This window comes from Rattus rattus, chromosome 6 (assembly GCF_011064425.1).
Source record: "Rattus rattus isolate New Zealand chromosome 6, Rrattus_CSIRO_v1, whole genome shotgun sequence".
In the NCBI taxonomy this organism is placed as follows: domain Eukaryota; kingdom Metazoa; phylum Chordata; class Mammalia; order Rodentia; family Muridae; genus Rattus; species Rattus rattus.
In genome coordinates, this window is record NC_046159.1 from 46590807 (window position 1) to 46615793 (window position 24987).

A 24987-nucleotide genomic window follows, 5' to 3' on the forward strand; every position below is an offset into this window, starting at 1 on the left:
GGTGATGTGTTTATAAAGAGATAATGAGTCAGGGATATGTTCTGTGGAGGTATGGGGGAAGGGGTGCCTCGGTGAAGGGGTGCCTCGGTGACCCCATGCTGAGGCATCCCTTCCCCCATAGATTAGATCAGGGCATGGGGAGGGGAGTCAGGGGAGGGGAGTCAGGGTAGTAGAGGCAGAGAAAGGGGGAGAGAAAGGGGGAGAGAGGGGAGAGGGAGGGAGAAAGGGAGGAGAGGGAGAGGACAAGAGAAGAGAAAGAGGCCGCCATGAGCACGTGGGGAGAGGGGGGAAGGGAATGGGGAGAGAGCAGGAGTAGGAAGGCAAGAGCAAGGGGGGGGGTCAGAGGGGGAGGGAGGGAGAGAGAGAGAGAGAGAGAGCACATGGGGCAAGCAGCCCCTTTTATAGTGAGTCAGGCACACCTGGCTGTTGCCAGGTAACTGTGGGGCAGAGCTTAGACAGAATGCTAACAGTGGGGACAGGAAAGCTTCTGAGGTTGAATGTTGGGCAAGAAGTCTTTGCAGCTGCTTGAAGCACCTCTCCCATCCAGGCGGTAGAGGGCTGGGTTAGAGTACTTACCCTTACATCATCCATAGTTGCCTGAGGGTCTACAGTTCTTGTTCCTTTCTTTTTTTTTCTATTCACTTCCCCAGTTTCATCTGTGCATATCTCCTGTGTCTAGACCTCTGGTCAACACACGCTAAGTGCTGAGTATGAGCGTGAAGACCAGATGAATGGAGTGCTGTCCCTACCACCACACACACTGTTGTTATTTCTTGTTTATTGGGTTTTGTTTGTTTATCTAACTTCCCCTTGTTCCATAGGGACAAGGTTGCTCCCCCACAGTGTGGTTTTCCAGCACCCAGACAGGGTTTGTCCCTGTGCTAGGTGGAATACCATGACCTCATGGAAGGACACTGGGGTATATTCCAGGCCTTCCCATGGGGGAGCCCAACCCAGTCTCCAATTTCTTTCAGAGAAGGACTACTACAACCCAGGACGTACCGGGCTTCTGAGCACAAGTTACAACCACAGTCGTCACCTGACTCCATCCTTGGGGTGTCCATGGCTAAGGAGCCCTCTCACCCTCAGAAATGGTGACAATGTGGTGGTGCTTGCTTTAGTCATGGTGTTTCTTTCCTGTCTTCTCTCCTGATGTTTGCTAGATCACCACTCCCAAAAGAAACAAATTGTGGGCCTGGAGACAGGGCTCCACAGTAGGGTCCCTGTCTGGTGTGAACGAGGAGGGCCTGCGTTCAACCCCTTGCACCATGGAAACTAGTCATGGTGCCACACACCGGTGAGCCCAGTACTCAGGAAGTGGAAGCGAGACAACGCTGTTGAAGGCTGTCTTCAACTACATAGGGAGTTTGAGGCCGCCATGGGGGACATAAGACCCAGTGGAAGAAAGAGAAGAGAGGAGAGAAAAGAAAGGGAAAGGCAATGAAGAGGTTGGCCTTAAACCTTTTCTTCCAGATCTGCTTCTTAGTTCCCATACTAAGATGGCCAGTGTCTTGTCTTCCGGGGATGGCAACCTCATGGAGAGGGATGGTTCGCTCCCCCGGCACTCCATTTAGTACAGTTTCAAGCTGAAGGGAAGAGGAAAGCAGGAGCACGCTGACAGCAGGCCTCACTGCTGGGTGTCGTCTCTCACAGCCCCTTTTCATCCTGCCCTCCCTTTGGAGATGGTTACCATTAGACAGAGAAATAGAGTTTACGCATAGTTTATAGGTGATGTTTAGAACATGACATCCCCGCAACCGTGGGCCCAGTTCAGTGGTGTGAGTGTCGATCTCATGAAGCTGGCTCTCCCTAGGCGTTTGTGTATCTCCTAGATTCGTCGATAGTCTTTTCAAGCCTAAAGGCTTACATGGAAAGTAGAAAATGTTGGCAGAGTCTCGTAGCTGTCATAGCGTAGTAGAGAGAATTAAAAACACAAGACTTAACACAGTGTCTAACTCGCCAGCAAAAGTAGCCAACCGTGTCCTCGGGGGTGATACCATTGACGGTCCTCGGAGAGGCATTTGCAGCAAGCACAGCTGTAGTCGCACCTTGGGACCCCGAGTTAGGCGTGAAGCATGCCTTCCTGCTACAAGCCAGCTCGCTGCTGTACTCTTCTCTACTGTAGTCAACACTGTGATAGCTGAGGTCGCTTGTCAGCCTGACAGGCTCTAGGGTCACCCAGCAGACAAACCCCTGTGCATGGCAGTGAGGAAGCCTCTAGGTGGAGTTCATAGAAAGATGTGGGCTAAATGTGGGTAGCAGCGTCCCATGGGCTGGGGTCGTCGCTGAATGAAAAGGAGAGAGCGGGCAGATCACTGGTGTCCATCTCTGCTTCTTGACTGTGGCTGTGACCTGCTGCCTCTCGCTTCCGCTGTCCTGACATCCCGTCACGAGAGAGTGTGCCTTGACTGTGAGCTGAGATGTCCAGGCTGACTTTTATTTGGCACTTTTGTCACAGTAATGAGAAACTAATTCCAACCTCTTCCACCACGCCGTTTCGGTTCTCCGTCCCTCAAGGCAAACCACATCCTGTTTCGTCCCACAGTGTCCGCTCCACTCAGCTCGGAATGGCCGTGGCCATGGCAGAAGCAATGGCATGTGGGGGGGGGTGTGTTTCCATTTCCCCGTTTCTTCTCCACACCATTGCAATTCCCAGCAAAGGACACTGGGGACTGAGGCAAGGTTTTGTAATAACGCACCCTAGTTGTATAAGAGAGAGACTGGTCAGTCTGGCTTATCTGGTACCCGCTGTGGACTGAATGGAATTCTGGACACATTTTCAGTAGACGTCAGACCCTGGGATTGTCATAAGAATGACACAGAGACCATGGCACGATAGGAAGTGGATGAACCAGGAGGTCCAGAGCCACCGAGTTCCCAATGCCTGCATGTTTGAACTGTCCTCTGGTCTCTGTGTGTACATATTCAGGGTGAGCCAGGTAATATATGAAAATTCTTTTGCAGCATTCTTGGACATAACTAAGAGATGACTGCACCAACCTCAGGTGGGAGCCTAAATAGATGCCTTGCTACGGCTGGGATTTGTGGGCTCTCATGAGGGCGTGCGTGGGTGGGAGTTTGCTTTAGCATCCTCAGCAGGGAGGAGCTTGAAGCCGAGATTTCAGCCACTGTGTGGAAAAAGCAAACGTGGCCACACGCAGAGACTAGGAGCTTCTTCCTGTCAACAGGAAACCTTTCCCTTTTGGTATGTCTGACCCATAAACAGCAGTGTTTGCTGAACGTGGGATGCCCTGGCTTTTCTCTTCCTGGGATGGAGTAAAAATAGCCCCACCGTTTATATTCACGGAAACCAGGGACTCTGCAGACCTGGAGTCCCTTCCCAGATGAACTCAGGAGGAGGGACAGGAGGATAGCCTTGATTTTCAGAGGGTGCTAAGGTAACCACTCCTGTGAGCTTTCTTGAGAATGTGCCAGCATGCAGTCTCTCGGGTCTGACCCCAGCAGTCTGCATTGCCACAAGATCCTCTGTGATTTGGGTGCACATTGTCTTAAGACCTGTTGGTTTGGAGCACAGGGTTAGCAGTTGAAAAGGCAGGTTATGTAACAGGGGATCCACCACGGGGCCTCCCTGAGCCTCAGTATGGACATCTGTAAGACGGCCGTAAAAGGACAATGTGAGAGGGTTAGGGGACTGTCCTCAGAGCTAAGTGAAGGATCTATGTGCAGCTTTTAACACAAAATCCCAGGAAACATGTTTAAAGGATGATCATTAAGCCAGGTGTGGCAGCACATGCAAAATGGAATCTGGTTTGCTGTCTCCACTGTCCCTAGGGGACCCTCCCCTTTCACTCCAGTTCTCTCTGGGAAAGCTGTCTGCAAGGGAACAGGCATGTGGCATTAGCTGTTGTATTTCTTGGGCTAAGTGATGAACGCAGGGAGACGCCTGTGTTTTAGCTCTTAATTCCATATAAGCACATCCTTTTTCTCTTTCTGTCTCTGTCCATCAAATTCTGCACACTCAAAATTAGAGAGAGAGAGAGAGAGAGAGAGAGAGAGAGAGAGAGAGAGAAGAGAAAAAGAAAGGAGGCAACTGGGTTAGATAAACATTCGGGAGGCTGAGGCAGGAGGATTATGAGTTTGGAACCAGCCTGGACAACACTTCGAGACCTACAGCTTGCTGGGTAAGCGTGGAGAACTAAGTTTAGATTCACAGCACCATAAAAAGCTGAGGTGTACACCCTTACCCCAGTGCCACAGAGGCAGGAGCAGGATGAGCAAACTCCAGGCAAACACATGAGTTGAGTTTGAACCTCGGGAAGGAGAGAACCAATTCCTCCAAGTTGTCTCTGACCCGCACATATGGGCCACGGCATGCACATGCCTTCTCTTTCTGTCTCTTCCCACACTCTTCTTTCTGAAACACACACACACACACACACACACATACACACACACACACAACACACACACACACACACCCCTAGACACAGTGTAGATTATGTAAGGGAAAGGAAGAATACGATCAAAATATATGAAGAAGAATTACTAACGTCTATAAGTAGCTGAGCACGGTGGCGCGTGCCTTTAATCACAGCACTCGGGAGGGAGAGGCAGGTGACCACTGTGAACTCAAGGCAAGCCTGGTATAAAGAACAAGTTCTAGAATAGCCGGGGCTGCATAGAGAGACCTTGTCTCAATAAAACAAAAAATAAAATAAAAAGTAGACCATGTACTTAATCCTTAAAAGAAAAAGAATGCAGCCCCAGCAGTGGTCCTGTGCACCAAATGCCGTGCTCGCTAAGCTTATAGAGTTGCTGTATCCTGGTAATTAATGCTCAGAGTCCATCCCCATGTGGTTATAAGGGCATCTGGGGGAGGGGCCTCTGGCATCCATAGGGCAGAGACCAGAGATGCAGCTAAACATTCCACAACACACAGGGCAGCCCCCTCCAATGAAGAATTTCTCACCAAAATGTCAAATTGCCAGGTTGGGAACCCTAATTATATATAAATATATATGCCTATATAATTTAAAATTTTAGCTATGCAATTTTCTTTTCCCCTCTCACACGTAATCATGGCTCTTGTTGAATGTGATTTCTTTGAGACTTCTGAAGTATGCCTTCTAGACTTTTCTGTTTCCCTTTTGTCTGTGTGTTCACAGAGAGAACGTCTAGGAGGAATATTTCAGAATATTAACATGGAATTTTAACTCTCTCTTGTGGGAATGCTTTCACAAGAAGCCTGGTGTGAGGAAGAAAAGGTTAAAGTTTCACTGAGGCTGCACCCCTGTCAGCCCAGAACCTGAGAGTCTGAGTTTAAGGCAGGCGTGGTGTGCTTGGTAAGTTCTAGGATAGTCTGGACTATATAGCAAGACCCAATGTTTGTTTTTGTTTTTAAGAAAGGAATGACGGAAAGTGTGAGAGAGAAAGAGAGAAGAAAGGGCAGAAGTGTTCAATGAAAGACTGGCAGCCTGCAGCAGGAAGGAAGAAGACTGGATAAGGTTTTACAAAGTCCAGCTGACCCTTGTCAACCCCCTGGGGGAATGATTTCCCTTATCCCAACGTTTAGGGAAAACGGAGGCCTGAAACCTCTGTGGGAATGGTCCTGAGGCTTCAAGTACCTTGGAAGAACACACACACACACACACACACCCACACACACACACACACACACACACCCCCCTGGAACCACTTCAGTCTGGTTTCTATGCCCCCGCAGTGGTAATGAGCCTGCAGGATATGCACATGTCCATGTTGCTGACACTTACAGACCAGCAGACCGGTGGCTACTTCAGCACGGCTCACTGGCCCCTCACAACTGTTGGACGATTCTTTGTGGTTTTCACCTTTTTCCAGGCTAATGACACCACAGCCTGAGCCACAGCTATATAACAACCCAGGTCATGGTTCCTCATGGGGAACAGAGACAGTAGTGGTTCCGTTAGAACAGGGAGGCAGCAGCAGCTGCTTGACAGCTCTTGTCTGAAATCTCCTCTCCAGCCAGGGCAGGTAGAATACACCATCCCATAAACAGGGATCAGGAGGAGCCCAGACAATGACTGGGAACCCAGAGAGACTAAACAGAAGGTCACTTCCTGGGCCACACCTAATTTTGTTCCCCAATAGAGGCAAAGATGGGCTTTGGCACTAGCCTATTAACAATGTGTCCCGACATAGGAACCAGACCGAAGGTTCCAGGGGCATGATTGCTGGCCAAGGGTCCCTCCCACACACCAAACCCCACCTGACTTCCCATGGTGTCCCACCCAGTCATGGAGGAGATGAGTCTGTGTCCCACCCTCCCTAAGGCATGCTTTTCTGGGTAGAACTTTCCAGAGGTGTCATGTGCCAGGGCTAGCAGCTTCCAGGCTGGGGCCTTGGATCATGGACAGCAGGTAGGTTTCTCCCTGTATGTTATGAGCTCTGAGTAGATACAGAGAGCTGTATGGTGTGCAGTATTCAGAGGTCCCTGGGACTCTGTCCAGGAGAGAGGAAGGATGTTATGGTGCCTGACTGGCTATATCCACCATGCGTCTAGCATGAACTCTGAGTCATGTGCTTGTCATGTGCCAGTTCCTGTCTTGGCCTTTGGAAAGTTTATCTATTTGATTTTCCCCATTTGAATTGGAGTTTTCAACACTGCCATGTAATAGGTAATACTGCCAAAGTTGGACTTGACGGGCCTGTGAGGGTGCACCAGGCCTGCGAGGGTGCACCAGGCCTGTGAGGGTGCACCAGGCCTGTGAGGGTCCACCAGGCCTGTGAGGGTGGGCCCACGCATGCACATCCATCAGATCAGAGGCTGACATCAGGTGCCTTCTACCTCTTTTTAGGGGTTTGGTTTTCTGGTTTTATTTTGTTTTGTTTTTGTTTTTTGAGACAGGGTTTTACGATGTAGCTCTGGCTGTCCTAGAACTCACTCTGTAGATCAGGCTGGCCTCGAACTCACAGAGATCCACTTGGCTCTGCCTTCCAAGGGCTAGGATTAAAGGCATGTGCCACTGTGCCTGGCAACTCTACCTTGATTTGAGACAGGTCTGAAACTCATCATTTTGCTAGACTGACGGTCCAATGAGCCCCAGGAACTGTCTTCAACCCTCCCCCCGCCGCCCGTGCTGGGATTACAGATGCATGCTACAATGCCAACTTTTCATGGATGCCAGGATCTGAACTCAGGCTCTCCTTCTCGAGTGGCCAGAGCCTTATCATCAGTCCATCTCTCCATCACCATGGTCTGGCTTCAGAAATCTCCTCCCCGGGCTGGGGATTTAGCTCAGTGGTAGAGTGCTTGCCTGGGAAGCGCAAGGCCCTGGGTTCGGTCCCCAGCTCCGGAAAAAAAGAACCAAAAAAAAAAAAAAAAAAAAAAATCTCCTCCCCTTTCTGCGATTTCTCGTCTTCCCAGCATCCTCAGGCTCTGACGTGAAGCCGTGGTTCGTTTTCTGTTTTGTTTTTTCCTTGGTAATCTGCATTTGACTATCTTTAAAAACTTTCCAAAATGTACATTTTGGGAGGTAGCACATGCTGGAGTGGGCATGGGAATCTTCTTCCAAGTATTACTGATAGGTCAGCAGCTCTCAACCTGTGGGTCATGACCTCTTTGTCATACCTCTGCCTCCAAAGAAAATCACAGTATGATTCGTAACAGTAGGAAAATTACACTTATGAAGTAGCAGGAAAAATAAGTTTTATAGTTGGGGATCACCACAACATGAGGAAGGTTGAGAGCCGCTGCCCTCAGTGAGTCATTTCTACACTGACTGTCACACCTGAGACTATTCTTAAAATTACTGTTCTGGATGAAGCTGTGGTGGTTTCCAGATTCATGCAATATCCTGTGATACTTCCCCCTTCAAAGTGGGGACGCGACTCCACTTTCTAAATGTGGGCGGGACTTAGACACTCAGAGTAAATGCGCTATGAAAGGCTTGACAGTGTGTAGAATCCGGGACGAGCGCAACCACGGCCTGCCTCAATCCTACTTTCTTAGGTCACCTGAGGAGAGCAGCTGCATGTTGGAGGACCCTCGAGCAGCCCTGTGGAGAAGGCCGTGTTGGGAATACAGTGAGGTCTCCTGTCAGCAGCTCTGAAGTGAGTAAGAGCAGCTAGGAAGTCTAGGCACAGCCTTAGGGGTGATGGTATCCCAGTTGACTTTTGGCTGTGGCTGTCCCAAGAGTCCTTGAGATACTAGCCCTCAGGTAAGTAGATCCAGCCTCAAGGGGGATGGGGTGGTCTCTGTGTGCAGTAGATAACCAGTTCTTAAGAAGAGGTTAACTTGTATTGTTTTCTCCCAGGCCACCCCATTTAACCTAGTAAGCCACCCCAGGACAGCACCAGCTTGGCCCTCTGCACAGACAGCTTTCTTTCCTGCAGCCAGAGCTCTGGGCCAAGTGGTAGGAAACGTGTGGGCAGACGGGCACCACGCCATCCCTGACCCTGCCAGGCTGCCCTTTTTCCTTGAGGGCCAGGGCTGTTTGCCCTGGCAGCTTTATTAACGGTCCCCCCTGAGTGGATCTGCCCTTCACCCCTCCTGCAGCACAGGCTCCAAGCCCTCCTCGACGTTCAGAAAGTCCTGAACATTCTGCTTGGCGTCTCCCTAGCTTCACTTGCTATATGAAGTACCTTTCTTATCTCTGAGACAAAACGCCTGACACAAACAACTTTAGGAGTTAGGCACGGAGTCAGAGGTGTCAGTCTGTCGTTGTTGGACCCCATGTGCTTGGACAGAACATGGGGTGGGGGCGGGGGGTATGCAGTGGTAGCTGTTTACCTCTCAGCAGCCAAGAAACAGGCAGGAAGGGGCTGGGGACTGGGTGCCATTTTCAAAGCAGGCCTTGGGAACCTATTTTATTCAGTTAGGCTCTACCTTCCAAAGTTTCTACCAACGCCCCCAAACAACACTGGGAACTACACATTCCTATATGAGCCTTTGGGGGATATTCTATATTCCTACTATACCCCACCCCTCCTTCCCACCCCTACCTGCCTCTAACTTCATCAGTCTCTCAGCAAGCCCTCACCAGACTTCCGCGCCTCCCTGCCTCTTCATGCCCTTCTCTAAAGAGGACGCTCAACATGCCCTGTCCCAGCTCCTTCCTGGAAGAAAGGGCTGCTGCCTCTCTGTCCCACCAGTGCTGTGCACACCCTGGGAATGATGTGGCACCTTCACCGGGTGGTGTTTGGCTGGGACAGAGGGGTTGGAGCACCCTCTGTTTCTTCTTGTTGTCAAGTTCAGTGGCTCTCAAATGTCACCATACCTAAGAATCCCTGCACACAGCAAAATATGCAGTGTGAGTTTCGACAGAGTTCTGAATTTTATGGACACATGAGGAGCTTGGGGGAGTTTTGGCTTCTGTGATTGGCTCCATTTGAATGTAATCCTTATGAAGATCCTACTACAGACAGCCATGTGGAAGAGAAGACAGCCAATTCTGGGAAGAGTCTTTGAGAAATCTTAGTACTGTGTTTCCCTCTCTCTCTCTCTCTCTCTCTCTCTCTCTCTCTCTCTCTCTCTCTCTCTCTCTGTGTGTGTGTGTGTGTGTGCATGCGCACGCACGTGCACATGTATGCATATATGAGCACTTGTGGGCTTACCTGGCTGACACCAGGTATCTTCCTCTGCTGTTCTCCGTTTTATTTTTTAACATGGGGTCTCTCGCTAACCTTCATCTCACCTTCAGCTAGACTTGCTGGCCAGTGAGCCCTGAGAACTTTCCCGTCTCCAGCTCAGCAGCTTTGGGGGTACAAGTGTGAGCCCCCATGTGCAGTTTTTAATGGGTACTGTGGGTCTGAGCTCAGGTCGTCATGCCTATGCAGCAGGCATCCTTGACCACATAGCCATCTGGCTGGAGAGCTCAGCAGTTAAGAGCACTGGCTGCTCTCCAGAGGACCAGGATCCAGGTCCCGGCACCCACATGGTGGCCCCATGAGTCCAATGCTCTCTTCTGACCTTCTCAAGCACCAAGCCACGTAAGCACCAGCATACATGTGCATGGTATACAAACATACACATGCACCCATATACATTTTTAAAAGTATATATAGACAAAACACCCAGATACATTTTAAAAAGTTCTGTGGCAATTTGAAATGCCTACAGGAATTCCAGGTTCAAAATCCCTAGTTACTTTAAACCCATTTTACAGATAAGAATGGCAAGGTCCAGAGAAGGTAAGCAAGCTAACTAAGATTTCAGTTGGCCTTTCAGTGGAGGACCTGAGGCTAGAAGGTGGGTCTCTTTACTGTGGCATAGGGGCTCTTCCTTCAGTGCTGTTGGTCCCGCCTCTGTTGATGATGGTCAGTAACGGAGCCCTGATTCACAACTGTAGCCTTCAGGGCTTCATCTAGGTTTGGACAGTAAGCAAGATCCTCTGTCTCGGGAATTTTACTACTCAGTGTTCAAGTGGCAGAAACACCAGCTCCCAGGTCCCCTGAGAGAAGAGACCCATACAGAGATACGAGGTAGGGGTTCTAGTTGGAGCCTAGAGGTGGGGCCTAGCTGAGGAAGTGGGTCACGGGGTGAGTCTTAAGGTTGCTTAGCCTGGCCCCACTTCCTGTGTTCTCTCTGTTTCCTGTCTGCTTGGCAGTCCCACCATCCTACCACATGCTTCTCTCCACCATGATGGGTTGTATCCTTTTGAGCTAGGAGCCAGAACAAGCCCATTGTCCCTGAACTTGTTTCTTGTCAGGGTAATGGTTTACAGTGAAGAGAGAAGAAGTGCCTTCTAGGGTAGCTGTACTTTTTTAAAAGCTAAAAGCAAAAATTTTAAAGGCGAATTGTCCAAAACCACAAAGGGGTTTTTTAACAGACCATCCTAAGCTGTGTGGGGCCAAATCCAGGGCAACCATGACAGTTACATACAGGCTGAAATGACCTCAGAGATCATTTTGTGGATTTTGAGGGGCTGTATTACTGTTCATTAGAATTTTCAAAAGACAGAGTATTGTGTAATTCACATCTTTTTACTAGAGATTTCTTCCCAGTCACTTTGCAAGTATAGTCAAGCCTTCTGAATCTTACCTAAATCTTGTGCCTAGTGTTGCCATATTAAACACCATGACAAAAAACAAACTTGAGGTGGAAAGGGTTTATTTCAGCTTATATGTTCAGGTCATGGTCCGTCACTGAGAGAAGTCAAAGCAGAAATTCAAGCAGGAACCATGGAGGAGAACTGATTATTGGTTCATGCTTAGCTAACTTTCTTACAGAGCTCAGACCCACCTGCCTAGGGATGGTGCCGCCCATAGTGGACTGGGACCTCCTACATCAATTGCCAATAAAGACAATGTTTCCACAGACGTGTTTACATACCAGTCTGCTCACGGTAATATTCAGTTGAGGTTTTCTCTTCCTAGTTGACTCTAGGTTTTATCAAGTTGACAATAAAGATTAGTCAGGACAGACTTAGGAGCTTGGGAAATGTGATGGTTTGCATATGCTCTGCTGGGAGTGGCACTATTAGAAGGTGTGGCCTTGTTGGAGTAAGTGTGGCCTTGTTGGAAGAAGTGTGTCACCTTCAGTGTGGGCTTTAAGACCTTTGTCTTAGCTGCATGGAAGTCAGTATTTTGCTAGCAGCCTTCAGATGAAGATGTAGAACTCTCAGTTCCTCCTGCACCATGCCTGCCTGGATGCTGCCATGTTCCTGCCTTGATGATAATGGACTGAACCTCTGAACCTGTAAGCCAATGAAATGTTGTGCTTAAGAGTTGCCACGGGTCTTGGTGTCTGTTCACAGCAGTAGAACCCTAACTAAGACAGGAAGCTAGAACTTAATGATGCTGATTCTGTGTTTAATAAATTACAGAGAGCTGGAGTAGGAAGGATCCTCCAAAGCTATCAGATCCAACTCCTCTTTTCATTTTACAGAGATACCCCTGGGTTGAAATCCAGGCTCCAGTGGACGGCAGTGCCCTAGGAGGTCAATGCTGATCTGTGATGGGGCTGTGCCACCATCTGTCTGAGCCTCAGTGTCTGACAAACTGAAATAGAAATGATGTCTGAGGGGTTTATTCTATAAGGGACTGTGCTGATTAAAGCTATGCTCTCTTGTGATTAATATTACAGCAATTTAATGACTTTAGATGACAGAGATTTTTCTCAGCTACTTCTGGAATTTTTAAGTGCAGTCAGGTTATTGGCATCGCTGAGTCTTCCTGCAAGAACCATGGGAGCATCCATTCCCCTACTTTTTCAGTTTCTAGAGTCTGCCTTCATCCCCTGACTCCTGGCACCTTCCTCATCATCGAAGCCATCACTCCAACTTATTTCCCGTCACGTCTCCTTCCTTCCTTTGGATCTGCCCTCTTGCTTGCCTGTCACGTGGACCATGCGATGACAATGATGAATGCTTAGCCCGCACATATATTTGTATATTATAGGCACGCCTAGTAACCTTGGAGGCCAGGAAAAGGATTCAGATTACTTGGAACCAGAGTTACAGACACTTGAGAGCCACCATGTGTGTGCTGGGAATCAAACTCCGGTCCTCTGGAAAAGAAGCCTGTGTTCTTAACTGCTGAGCCATCTCTCTAGTCCCCTAATGTCTCTGTTTTAATGGCTTAAGTCCAGTAATGTCCTCAAAATCTCCTTTGCTATCTGATGGTAGCTTATTAAAGGCTTCCAGAATTTGGATGGAGATATCTTTGAGAACAGGATGCATAGGAAAGCACACAATATTGTGCTCGCAGAATAACGATATTCTCCATATAATAAAGTATATAGCCGAATGCTGGGTATATAGGATGCACTCTAGAAGTGTTACCACTGCCATTTTGGTCCCACTGGCCAGTGCCTGGCACTGTGCTGGACATTAAAGGTGTCACAGTGATGGAAACACAGCAGCTTGAGCAGCTTGCCTTGTATGGCTTGGCTGATCTTTTCAGCATGACATTCAGAATCTCAAAGTTACACCCATGCTGTGCTCAACTCCACTCCACAGATGCTTGGCCAGGCTTCAGTTGGCTTTCCTCAGGTAGCAAACCACCTCATAGTTCACTGACAGCAGCTCACAGCTGTTTCCTATTTGGATCTTGGTTTTGTAAGTGATCGATTTGGGTTCTTGGGTCTTGATTGGGTTTAGCTGGTATGTGTGGCCTCCCTATGGTTAGCTGGGATGCTGGTTTATAACACTCTGGAGTGAATGGGGCTTCGCTCCAGATGGGTTCCCATCACCCAACAGGCTGGCCCAGATGTGGGCTCTGACTCTGATGTTGCCACACCTTCCTTTGATGGACAGAAGTCATGAGGTCAGTAGTGATTCACTGGTTAGAAAATTCTCTCTCTCTCCCTCTCCCTCTCCTTCTCTCTCTCCTCCCCCTCCCCTCCCCCTCTCCCTCTCACACACTCTCTCTGTCTGCCCCCCTCCTTTGTTTTTGGTTTTTTTTTTTTTTTTTTTTTGAGAAAGGGTTTCTCTGTAGTCTTGGCTATCTGTCATGGAACTCACTCTGTGGACCAGGCTGGCCTTGAACCCACAAAGACTCGTCTCCCTCTGTTTCATTAGTGCTGGGATTAAAGGCCTGCTCCACTACTACCTGGTAACATTTGTCTCTGGATAGAAGTCCAGTCATAGCCAGTGTGTGTTGTAGAGACGAGAGAGGAGGCTGGGGGCCTCATTCCAGAGGCACAGTTGCCAGTAGATGAGTCCCCACCCCCTGGAAACTTACCCAAGCTGATTAGTGATGGTTTGTAAAGAATTTTCTAGAATCTGTTATCTCCTTTGATGATGTGAGATCAAACTCAGATGTCAGGTCTGACACCAAGCACTCTTACTAGTTGAACTATTTCTCCAGCCCTCCTGTTTTGAGACAAGGTTTCATGTAGCCCAAGCTGGCCTTGAACTCCTGATCCTCTTATGTTCACCTCCCAAGTATGAGCCATCATGCCAGGCGTTTGGATGTCTTAGTTCAGGTGATTGTTTCTATTTATCTGAAATTTCTCTATTTCCTATTAGAAACCCAATTTGCTTTAGCAATCGGATAATAAATAATAATAATAATGATAATAATAATAATAATAAACCCTACAATGGATTTTAATTGCTTCAACATTTAAAAACAAATCTTATGTTTCTTGACATATTGTTAATGGTATTTGATGGAATTGGGGCCTTTTGTTTTTTTTTCCCTCTGTAATTGTCCTGGGGCACTAATTTGCACACTAAGGTCCTGAACTTCTCATTTTGAGTTTATAAAATGTATTAATTGGTGTAAATTCCTTCCATTTGCAGCCCATTTCTCCCTTCTATGGATCCAGAGCTTGAAGCTTTCTCAAGTGACATCCCCAGGGCAGGGACGCTGGCTTCTTTCTGCAGAGCTGTGATTTAATGTCTTGCTACGGGCTCCTGTCAGAGGTCAAAATACAGAGCCTTCAAAGAGTGCTTCTGCACCCCTGTAAAACAGCAGCGAAGGATGGCATCTGTTTCCTGGTGTGTGGTCCTTTCTGAGTGAATTTGGTTTCCATGGTGCCCGGGTGCATTTCCTGTCGGGAGGCTGACTGTGGGTGACTTTATTCCTTCTTGCCTCTGCTGCTGCGGGGAAGCTTCACCCCATAAATGCGACTTCCTTTAGCCAGTTTTACTCACTTTCCTTGATGCTGTGATGAGACGCCTGATAAGAAGCAAATTAAGGGCGGGAAAAGACCAGCGTGGCTCACAGTTTGACTATATAGGCCATCATGGGGGAATATCACGGGATAGAAGAGGCTGCTGGTCACATTGCATCCAAAGACAGGAAACAGAGAGATGGATGCTGGACCTTTCTCCTTTTTATTCACCCAGCCTCTGGATGGTACCACCAACATTCAAAATAGGCCTTCCCTCCTCAGTTAGATCTCATTGTGCTAACAATCAAAATTAACTACCACATCAATCATGTATCATGTTGAATAATGTCCCCTCTACTATCTTGCTGAGATCAGACACACGGACAACATCCTAGAATGTTCTACCTCCTCGCACTTGCCAAATAGATTTACCCTTGAAATATGAGGCATCGGCATGCTGAGTATTTTGCACTAGGCCCTTGAGGATGCAGATACAGATAGAGGCACACCCTGGATTCCTCAGTCTCTCCAAAAAAGTATGTTCCAGAAGGAATTCAGGTTCCACAAATCTCCCGAGGAACTTCACAGCCCAGGGGGCTTCTCTTGACCATGCTTGTGGTGATTTGAATGAAAATGGCCTTAATAAGTGCATGTTTGAATACTCGGTCCCAAGTTGGTAGAACTGTTTGGGAAGAATTAGGGGCTGCACCCTTGTGGGAGGAGATATGGATGGCTTTGTTGGAGGAAGTGTGGTTCTGTTGGAGGAGGTGTGATCTTATTGGAGGAGGTATGGTCTTGTTGGAAGAGGTGTGGCCTTTTTGGAGGAGATGTGGTCCTATTGGAGGAGGCGTGGTCCTGTTGGAAGAGGTGTGGTCCTGTTGGAGGAGGTGTGGTCTTGGAGGAGGTATGGTTTTGTTGGAGGAGGTGTGCTCTTGTTGGAGGAGGTGTGGTTTTGTTGGGAGAGGTGTGGTCTTGTTGGAGGAGGTATGGCCTTTTTGGAGGAAGTTTGGTCTTATTGGAAGATGTGTCAGACTTTAACGTTTCAAAAGACTAGCGTCATTCCCACTGTGCCTCTGTCTGTCATCTACTTCCTGTTAGAGTTGTGAGTTCTCAGCTGTTCCTGCCACCATGCCTTCACTCTGCCATCATGGACTCCAACCCTCTGAAACCATAAACCCAATTAAATACTTTCTAAGTTGCCTTGGTCATGGTGTTTTGTCACAGCATATAAAAGTAACTGAAACAACAGGAGAGAAGACTGGAGTCACACCTTTAATTGGTGACTTCCTGGCCAAATAAGAGACCCTGTCTAAAATCCCAAGGTGAATGGCTCCTGAGGAATAATGCCCATGGTTGACTTCTGGCCCCTACACACACATGAAGGCACACACAGGACACACAACAATGAGGAGGACCTTATTGATGAGATCATATTTGCAGTAAGACTTTGAGGAGATGGGAGTCAGCTATTCAGGTATCAGAATAAGGAGAACTGAGAGAGGACAGAACTGGAGTTACCCCGCTGGGATGACACGCCAGAGACAATAGGAGAAGCAGCAAGAAGAAAGGGCTTGTTCATTGTTAGCCGAGGGTGGGGGTGGGGGTGTCTTTTTTTTTTCAGTGCTGAGAATTGAACCAAAGTCTTACACATGCCAAGCTACACCCCCACTTTGTCACTTGTTTGTTTGTTTGTTTGTTTGTTTGTTTTTGAGGCAAGTTCTTACTACATAGGACAGGCCAGGCTGCAACTGGAGACTCTCATGCACTTATCTTGAAAATGCTGGGGTTACAAGCATGCATGCCCACGCCTATTTGAGGGAGAGTTTTGATTGTAGAGACAAACAGTGCAGTCTGACCAGCAAGCACATGCTTGTTACCGAATGAGAATGGCAAACAGAGGACACTCCGAACAGGAGGTGACTTTCCAAGTGCTCAGCAGTGTGTCTGTCTGCAGACAGGCAAGGCTCCCCTGGGAAATACAAGATGCAGGCTCACTGCAGTCCCAAGAAGGCACAGCAGGGGCCTTTAGGTAGCAGAAAGGGGCTCCCACATGCATTTTAATGTGCACAGCGCCTGGCATTGAGTTGAGTTTGCGGAGAGGAAAACTCCTGGGACAACAGGAGAAAGGGAGACAGCTGTCTCCCTCTTGAGGCTTCATAGTGATCATTGGTACACTGTGTGGTAATGGCGTCACCTGAGGTCAGCTGCCAGGAAAGACTGCACTAGTGCCAAGGCCCATTCTCCCCACAGAATAGTCAGCTCCACTCTGAGGCTCAAATTAAGCTCTGAATCCCATGTTTAGGTGCTCGAGCTGAAAGTAACAGGGAGATGCTGCAGTGCTCCATCTCAAGAAGCAGGTACAGTAGGGGTGGGGGGGAGGGATGGGATGGGGGCTGGGGAGGATGGAAAGAGGCCTCAGTCAGAGCCTTATTGTGTAAACACAGAGACTGGAGTTTTATCCCCAGTATTCAAATAAAAAAAGAAGCCAAGCATACATGTGGTGGTTTGAATATGACTGGCCCAGGGAGTGGCACTATTAGAAGGTGTGGTCTTGTTGGAGTAGGCGAGTGGGCATGGCTTTAAAACCCCCATCCTAGCTACCTGGGAGTCGGTCTTCTAGCAGCCTCCAAATGAAGAGGTTGAACTCTCAGCTCCTCCTGCACCATACCTGCCTGGATGCAGCCACACTCCCACCTTCATGATAATGGACTGAACCTCTGACCCTGTAAGCCAGCCCCAATTAAATGTTGTCCTTAAATGAGAGTTGCCTTGGTCATGGTGGCTGTTCGCAGCTGTAAAACCCTAGGACAGGGGCCCTAGTTAGAATCCTAGTGTTTGGGAGGCAGAGACAAAAAGGTGTCTGAAGTCTTCTGGTCAACCTCTTAGGCTACTTTGGTAAACTTCAGGCCATTGAGAGGCCCTGCCTCAAAAAACGATGTGGATGATACCTGAGGAACAACACCCAGGCTTTCCCTATGATCTCCACATGCATGAACACATGGCTGCTCATTTACCCTCACATATGTGTGCAACTGCACACACACATATATGTACACATGCATGCACATGCACATAAGAGTTGGGGGTGGTGACCTGCAGTTGGTAGACCCTGCCACCAGACTTATGACGTGAGTTCAATTCCCTGAACCCACGTAAAGGAAGGAGAGAACCAACTCCTGCCAAGGTAGCCTCTGACCTCACTTAAGTGCTATGGTATGGGTGTGTCCACATAATATACACAAAATAAATGAGAAAAGTAAAACACAAATAGTTTTTTAAAAAAGGAAAACCGGGGAGAGGGGCTGGTATGGACCTGGCCTCACTGAGGGTTTGGTGTGGCTGCAGTTGGAGGTAACATGCTGAGCAGGACCAATGTCTCCATGACCCGTGCATTAGAGGAAGCAGTCTACCCCAGGTTCTGCAGAATCACAGGCAGTCTGTCGAGTTCATCTCTTGGAGAATGGTGAAGACCCACGTTCTGGAAGAGAACGGGGTGGGGACAGGGCAAAGCAAGTGAGGCGATGGGCATGGTCGGCACCCAAAAACAGGTGGAGCTTGGAACCTGAGTGGCCTGAATATGGAGAAGGATGTTGGGAACATTGTCTTCTTGACAGGATAGGAGATGAGGCTCTGGGTGTGTCTGTCAGGAAGTCTGTAGATTAGAAACCTTAATTTGAGGTAGCTCCATGCCATGGGCAGGGTTTGCTCTGAGTAAGGAGAAAGCTAGCTGAGCGCCAGCACGCCCCCCTCTCTCTCTGGTTCCTGCCTGCAGATGCAATGCAAGCAGCAGCCTCGTGCTCTTTCTGGTCCACCTATCCTGGTTAGGATGGGCGGGACCCATGAACCATGAGGCAGAATAAACCCTTCCTTCCTTCAGCTGATTTTGCTCTGCTGTTTATCACAGCAACAAGAAAGGCAACTTAGCAAAATGGACTGAGGTGAGCTCATGTGTGCCCTTGGCTGCTGAGAGGACCATGGCGGCTAAGTGGCAGCATTTCCTCCTGCTGTCCATGGTTCAGCATGGCACTTCCTGTAGTCCATGGTTCAGCATGGCACTTCCTGTTGTCCATGGTTCAGCATGGCACTTCCTGTTGTTCCTCCCATCCAAGCTATACCACATTGTGGAGTAAAATAGGTCAGGGACGATGCCCACTCAGGCTCTGCAAGTATAGAGGAGTGTGGTCCTGGATGGATTAGATAAGAGAGCAGTTTCTGAAGCCTGGTGGGACTCAGCCCTGCCCAGGGTCACACAGGGTCACACAGGTGACCATTCCTGGTCATTCCCAGCTGAGCTCCCCTTACTCTCCTCATAAACCCAGTCACTCAGTCTGTGAACCAGGAATAGGCCTACCTTGTCAGCCCTAGTCTTGGGCGACTGGCGTGTACAGACATCTTTCAAAGTTGGGCAAGCTCTGTGGAATTAGAATTGGAATGAATGTTCCTGTCTTGAGTGGGAGTGACCATAACTGTTTGAATAATAAATTATAAATGGGGCTAATTAGCAAAATAACCTCCACAGAGGAAAAAAAAAAAAGCAGAGATAAGAATCTGAAAGGCATTTAATATAGAAGAGTTCTAGTCTCTGGATCCTGACTGAGAAGGGACCAGCTCCTCTGGCAAAGGGAGATAAGAATCTCAGAGTGGCCCACAAGCTAAATGGAAATCAATAACTTTGTCTCTAAAAATAAAGAAGTTACTGGGATACATAAACAGAAGCCTAGTGTTTCTAAAGCATGAGGTCATCCATCAGCCTGAGCCAGAAAGCTCTGAGCCTCGGGTCCAAATGGAGAGGGGAAGATATGTCCTTGGAATTGAACCTGTCACGGGGTTGAGGCTAGAAGGGGGAATGGTGGATGACAACCCTCAACCCATTTTGCAGATGAAGATACTGAGGCCATTGTTAACTCAATAATGACTTAACAACAATGAGTCTTTGAGAGGCAGAGTGCTGAGACCATGCACAGGACATCGCATTGGCTGTACCAAGGTCTATTCACAGTCATGATGACAAGACTTTCTGGTTAGGGGCTGTGCAGGTGGCTTAGTCAGCAAGGGTCTGAAGCACAAGCACGAGAACCTGGTGGGACTAAGAGGGTCTGTAGTCTCAGTGCTATGGGTGCAGAGACCAGGCATCCCTGGGGCTTGTGGGCCAGCTGGTTATAGAAAATCAATGAGCGGAAGGTTCAGTAAGAAGAGGTCCTGTGTCAAAAACTAAGGTGAAGAGTGGCTGAGAAAGACACTGATGTCAACCTTGGGCTCCACATTCACACGTGCGTGTGAATGAACATGTACAGACACACACCGTAACACACACCAGTAAGTTAAAAAAGTAATAAGAAAATGCCCATTAAGACATTTTACAGTGCCTGTAAGCACGCAGCAGTCTCTCTCACTGTCTGATACCTCATCTCCATAATACACATTTCTGCGGGTAAATTTTTGTGAGTCTACACTTCAGCGTCAGTACAGAGTGTGGCAGGAGAATCACTGAAAGTCTGAGGCCAACCTGGGCTACAAAATGAGACCCTGCCTCAGAACAAAACCGAGCCAAGCAGAAGATGGGGACTTCTCTTCCTATTCCACAGGGCGTTTGGTGTCTAAGGCTTTCGGGCCATTTTAGTCTTTAATACTTTTACTTGGGTACATGTGGTGCTGCTATAACAAAAAAACCCAAAGCTGGTAATTTATAAACAATGAGATGTATTTCTTCCAAGATAGAAACCCAGCAAGTTTAGTGTCTGGTGAAGGCAGTTTTGTATCTAAGATGGTGACCAAAGGCTGCATCCTCCAGGAGGGAGGACTTGTGATATTACATGGCAAAATCAGAATCAAACAAGGGTCAAGGCCGCTATGTAGGGGTGAGGGCAGAGCCAGTCACCCAAGGGTCTCCATTCTCAGTAGTGTCACATGTAGGCTGAAATTTCAAGCCAAAAATTTGGAGAGAACAAAGACAAAGAAAACATTATTATTATTATTATTATTATTATTATTATTATTATTATTATTATTATTATTCGAATCTTCTCTCCTGTGAGCAGACACAGTGCTATGACTTTGAACCTAGCCCTCCATCCCCACATTCCCAGTCTGTAAACTCTAAGGCCTGGCGGGGTTGGGATTCGGGATCAGGAGTAACGTGACCTTGTGCCTGTGTCTTATCAGGAGACTTGTGATGCATGTTGTATGAATCCCCCGTACTCACTGTAGCACTGAAAACCAAACGGCTCACGGCTGTGCACATGTGTCCATAGCCAGAGAGCAGCTCAGCTGTCCACTCCCAGCTTTGGGTTTACTCTGGGCAGGGGAATTGAGAACAAGGAGGCTGGGCTGTGCGGGGGAAGGGCGTCTGGGAATCTGTACGCTTTGGATTCAGTTTTGCAGGGAATGCAAAATCGGTTCTAAAACTTAAAAAAAAAATCTATTTTTAAAAAGTTAAACAAGAGCTTTTAATGACTCAAGAACGGGAAAGGTGGCGGGGAATGAGAGATGGGATAGGGATGGTGGCAGATGGCCGTCGAAGCTGGGCTCTGACTAAATGGAGCCTCGCTACTATTATCTCTTGAAATAAATACATGTGGAAGTCCCTGCAATAAAGAAGCAGGGAGAGAGAGAGAGAGAGAGAGAGAGAGAGAGAGAGAGAGAGAGAGAACACCACTAGGCCTGCCTTGAAGAAGACGGATTAGTTAGCTCTTGCCTCTAGCACAGTATTCGTCCACACACACAGCCCCAGCATGCTACGTTCATTTATGTACCTCCAAGAACCTCAGTTTTCTGCAAGTGGGCTCACCCAAGGGTGGAGGCTGGCTCCAGGCAGGCCTGGTGAGCCTTGGAACACAGCTGGCTGCCCTGCCTGCCAGTCACACTGCCACAGCTGCCATCTGCTACGCTGGGGTTTGACGGCATGACCCACTCAAGCTTTCGGTAAGAACATGCTCAATAAACGTGTCTGGCTTCCTCGACTGTCTTTGATCTTTGAATGGATCCCATGGGAGGGAATAGCTTTCCCTATACTCTCCACATGGTTGTGAGGCTGAGGCTTATACTGCCCTAGGGCACTGATGGCTTGGGTCTGCAGAGCACCAGGTCCACATTCCAAACCTGCTGGGTCTTGCCTCCAGGCCTAGAGCCAGGCATTTGCTAGTTAGTCTTCCCTCCAGGCTCAGTGGAAATCTGTAATTGAAGAACAGCCTGTTAGGAGCCGTGAGACAACACTGATACTGGAGAGACACCGTGTCCCGTAGGGATATCCCCCACATTTCTCCTTATACACTGAAGCATCTGGAGTGAGCCAGGCAGGGCAACACCACACACACACACACACACACACACACACACACACACACACACACACACACACGCACAGCATTTGAAGAACAGACGAGACTGGATGATCAGGAGTTTAAGGCTTTCCTTAGTTGCATATGAGTTCAAGGTCAGCTTGGATGCTGTAGTCTCTGACACAAAATAAACAAAGGAATGATGACAAATGACAAATAACAAAATGACAACTAAGACTCTCCTGAGGTGCATGTTAAAAAGTACAGTCTAGGAAAATGATTTTACTTTTAACCATGAATGACTCTCACACGTGCAGAGCCCAACAATACCAAGGCCTCTTGGCACTAAACTCTGAGAAAGAGCAGAGTCACTGAAATCAAGTGGAGAGTTACCTTAATGTCCCGCCAGTACCTGTTGCCATGGCCATGGGTCAGCATGTCTAGAGGACACAGCTAGGTACCAACATACTTAGAGGAGTGTCCGTGGGGACACCACAGCCTCCACAGGGCCAGGTCATCTGTTAACCCGGGAGCTGATCTTGGTCTCGACCACTGGTGACTGCATGTGACCACACTGTTCTCACAAGAACACTTCAGTGTCAGTCTTCGTGGCATCTTCCTTGAGTACAGGATGACGTGAGCCCTGGAATGTAAGAAACAATGAGGCAGAGGTGCAAGTAAACTGGCTCCTGCATGCACAGGGGCCGCAGGGGCAGACAGAAGGAATGCTGGGGGCTGCCATGCTGTTGACTGTCGGCCACCATTGGCAGTGCAGCTCGGGGGATCTGGAACTGCACCATCTGATTGCCAAGACCACTTCTGGAGACCGCCTCGCTTACCACCAAAGTAGTTTCCCCTGGCTCTCTTGCTTGGACCTACCGAATTCTGGACTAGTTCTGTTTTTACCATAGCCACGTGTATCTTCGGTACCAAAACAAAACAAAACACACCAAAAACTCTTGCTGACTCAGTTGAAGAATAAAAAAAAATTTTTTTTTGCAGTTTTTGTGGTTTTATTTGAACACATAACAGGCACATAAGCCATCTATTCATTCTCTTCGCTGCGTAGCCTGGCGTTAGGATTAGTGACTCTGATGGCCAGCTGTGCTGCTCTTTCTACGATGGCTTTTCGGTTCTTAGAGGACACATTGTGAGCAATCTCAGCACAGTAAGATTTGTTGCACATCAGCAGCACTTCCAGCTCCTTGACATTGTGGACCAGAAACTTCCGGAAGCCGCTAGGCAGCATGTGCTTGGTTTTCTTGTTACTCCCATAACCAATGTTGGGCATCAGGATCTGGCCCTTGAATCTTCTCCGCACCCTGTTGTCGATGCCTCTGGGTTTCCGCCAGTTTCGCTTAATTTTCACATATCGGTCCGACTGGTGCCTGATGAACTTCTTGGTCCTCTTTTTGACGATCTTGGGCTTCACCCGAGGCCTAAGGGCAGCCATGATGCCGCAAAACAGATGGCAGCCACCTCGCAGGCAGCGCCGAGGAAGAAGGAAGGGGCGGCGGCGCGCAAGGTATGATGGGCAAAGAATAAAAATTTAAAAAGAATTTTATAGTGTCAAAACTCTATGGGTTCAGTCCCCAGCTCCGAAAAAAAGAAAAGGGGAAAAAAAAAAAAAAAAAACCCTCTAGAAATTCTAGAACCACGTGTTGCTGGGATCTACAACTAGAATTTCTTGTAGGCTAATAATGCAACCTAAGTTAGAGGCAGTTGTGAGAGAAATTGATTGAAGAGGAGAAAGAGAAGATGAAGGGGAGGAGGTGGGAGGAGGAAAGGTGTGGAGGGGTGGAGGGAAGAGAGAAAACTCAGTGGACAGTGAAATGAGAGACTGAAGAGAAGCTAGCAGTGCTCACCTCGCCCTCAAGTGCACGTCAGAGCTGAGAAACGGAGTGTGCAGATGTCTTCACCTGGGTGAAGCTTTAGAGAAGAGGGTCCTACATCTCAGGTGGCCCTAAGCGTTTGTTCTTGTGCATAGGAAGAGGGGAAATGGGCTTGGAGACCCAAGGGAAGATCCATGAGAAGACAGAGCAGAGACTGGATATGTCTGTGAGCTGAGGAAGGTACGGCTTGCTTTGGGCGTAGGAGCTAAGAGTGAGGTTGGGGAGGGAGTACAGATGGTTTCTCCTCAGGCTCCCATCCTTGACTAGGCCACCGTCCTTCAGAACCATGAAGGAAAAGATTCCTTTGTTTCTGGTAGCCATATAGCTAGTGATTTGTGAAGGAAGCTCTTGGAAAGAGCCAAGGGAATGCCAAGGGAGAGAGGAAATGTGGAGGAAGGGACAGGAACGAAAAACAGAACGTAAGCAGAGAGGAGAGTCGAGGCAGCCATGTCAGAGCCTTTCTTGTCATTGAGATAAAATTTTTGATCAAAGCCAGTGAAGGGAGGAAGGGTTTCTTCTGGCTTACAGTTTGAGAGTTCACAGTTCATCATAGCGGGGAAGGCACTGAGGCAAGAACATGCAACCGCTGGTCACAGTGCATCCACGGTCAGCAACCTGAGAGAGATGGAGGCCTCTGCTCAGCTTCCCTTCTCGTTTGTCTTAGAAACCCTAGGCAGTGCAATGGAGCCATCTATATCCGGGATGACTCTTCCACCTCAGTTAAGTTTTCTGGGAACTATCCTGGACAGAAACGTGTTTCTTAGGTAACTCTGAGTGTGTATGAATTGACAAGGTTAACTGTCACACAGTCGTCTTCCCCTCCCCCACTCTGTGTCCCTGGATGTCCTAGTTCATCTCTACTGCACACCTGCTTGGTGACATTGTCTCCCCACCACCACATCTTGCCCTAGCAGGCTTCCCAACCAAGGTGTGAAGATGTAATTATGACTCTAGACCTCAGCAGCCCTGGGCTACTCCTGGAAATAGGAGTGGGGGCAGGGAGATAGCAGTAGCCAGGGGTCCCTTTGCAGGGCTGGACACCAGACACTGAAGAGGCTGTAATGATTCTGGCAAGGGTGAAGGCATTCTAAGGGTCTGAGAGAAAGTTGTGCTTTCATTAGCTCTGAGACTATTAAATGGTAACTCCCTAAGGAATGAGAATTTTCCTGAGTTACATCATGCTGAGAGAAAGGACGAGCTGAAGCCAGTCAGAGGTTGCCTCTTGGGAAGAGATTTCGCACGTTTGAGATAGTTTATGGGACCGCCTTAGAGCTCAGACATGTGGGTCAATGACGGGTGGGAACACACCTTGATCAGG

General features: G+C 48.4%; 1 protein-coding gene across 1 annotated transcript; it reads right to left on the reverse strand.

Annotated features, from left to right (window-relative positions):
• Positions 1-22766: 22766 nt before the first annotated feature.
• On the reverse strand, positions 22767-23286 carry LOC116902707 (60S ribosomal protein L32-like). The gene has a single exon (XM_032905060.1). It carries the CDS (start codon positions 23228-23230, stop codon positions 22823-22825), a length of 408 nt encoding a protein of 135 aa, XP_032760951.1. The 5' UTR covers positions 23231-23286; the 3' UTR covers positions 22767-22822.
• Positions 23287-24987: the final 1701 nt, after the last annotated feature.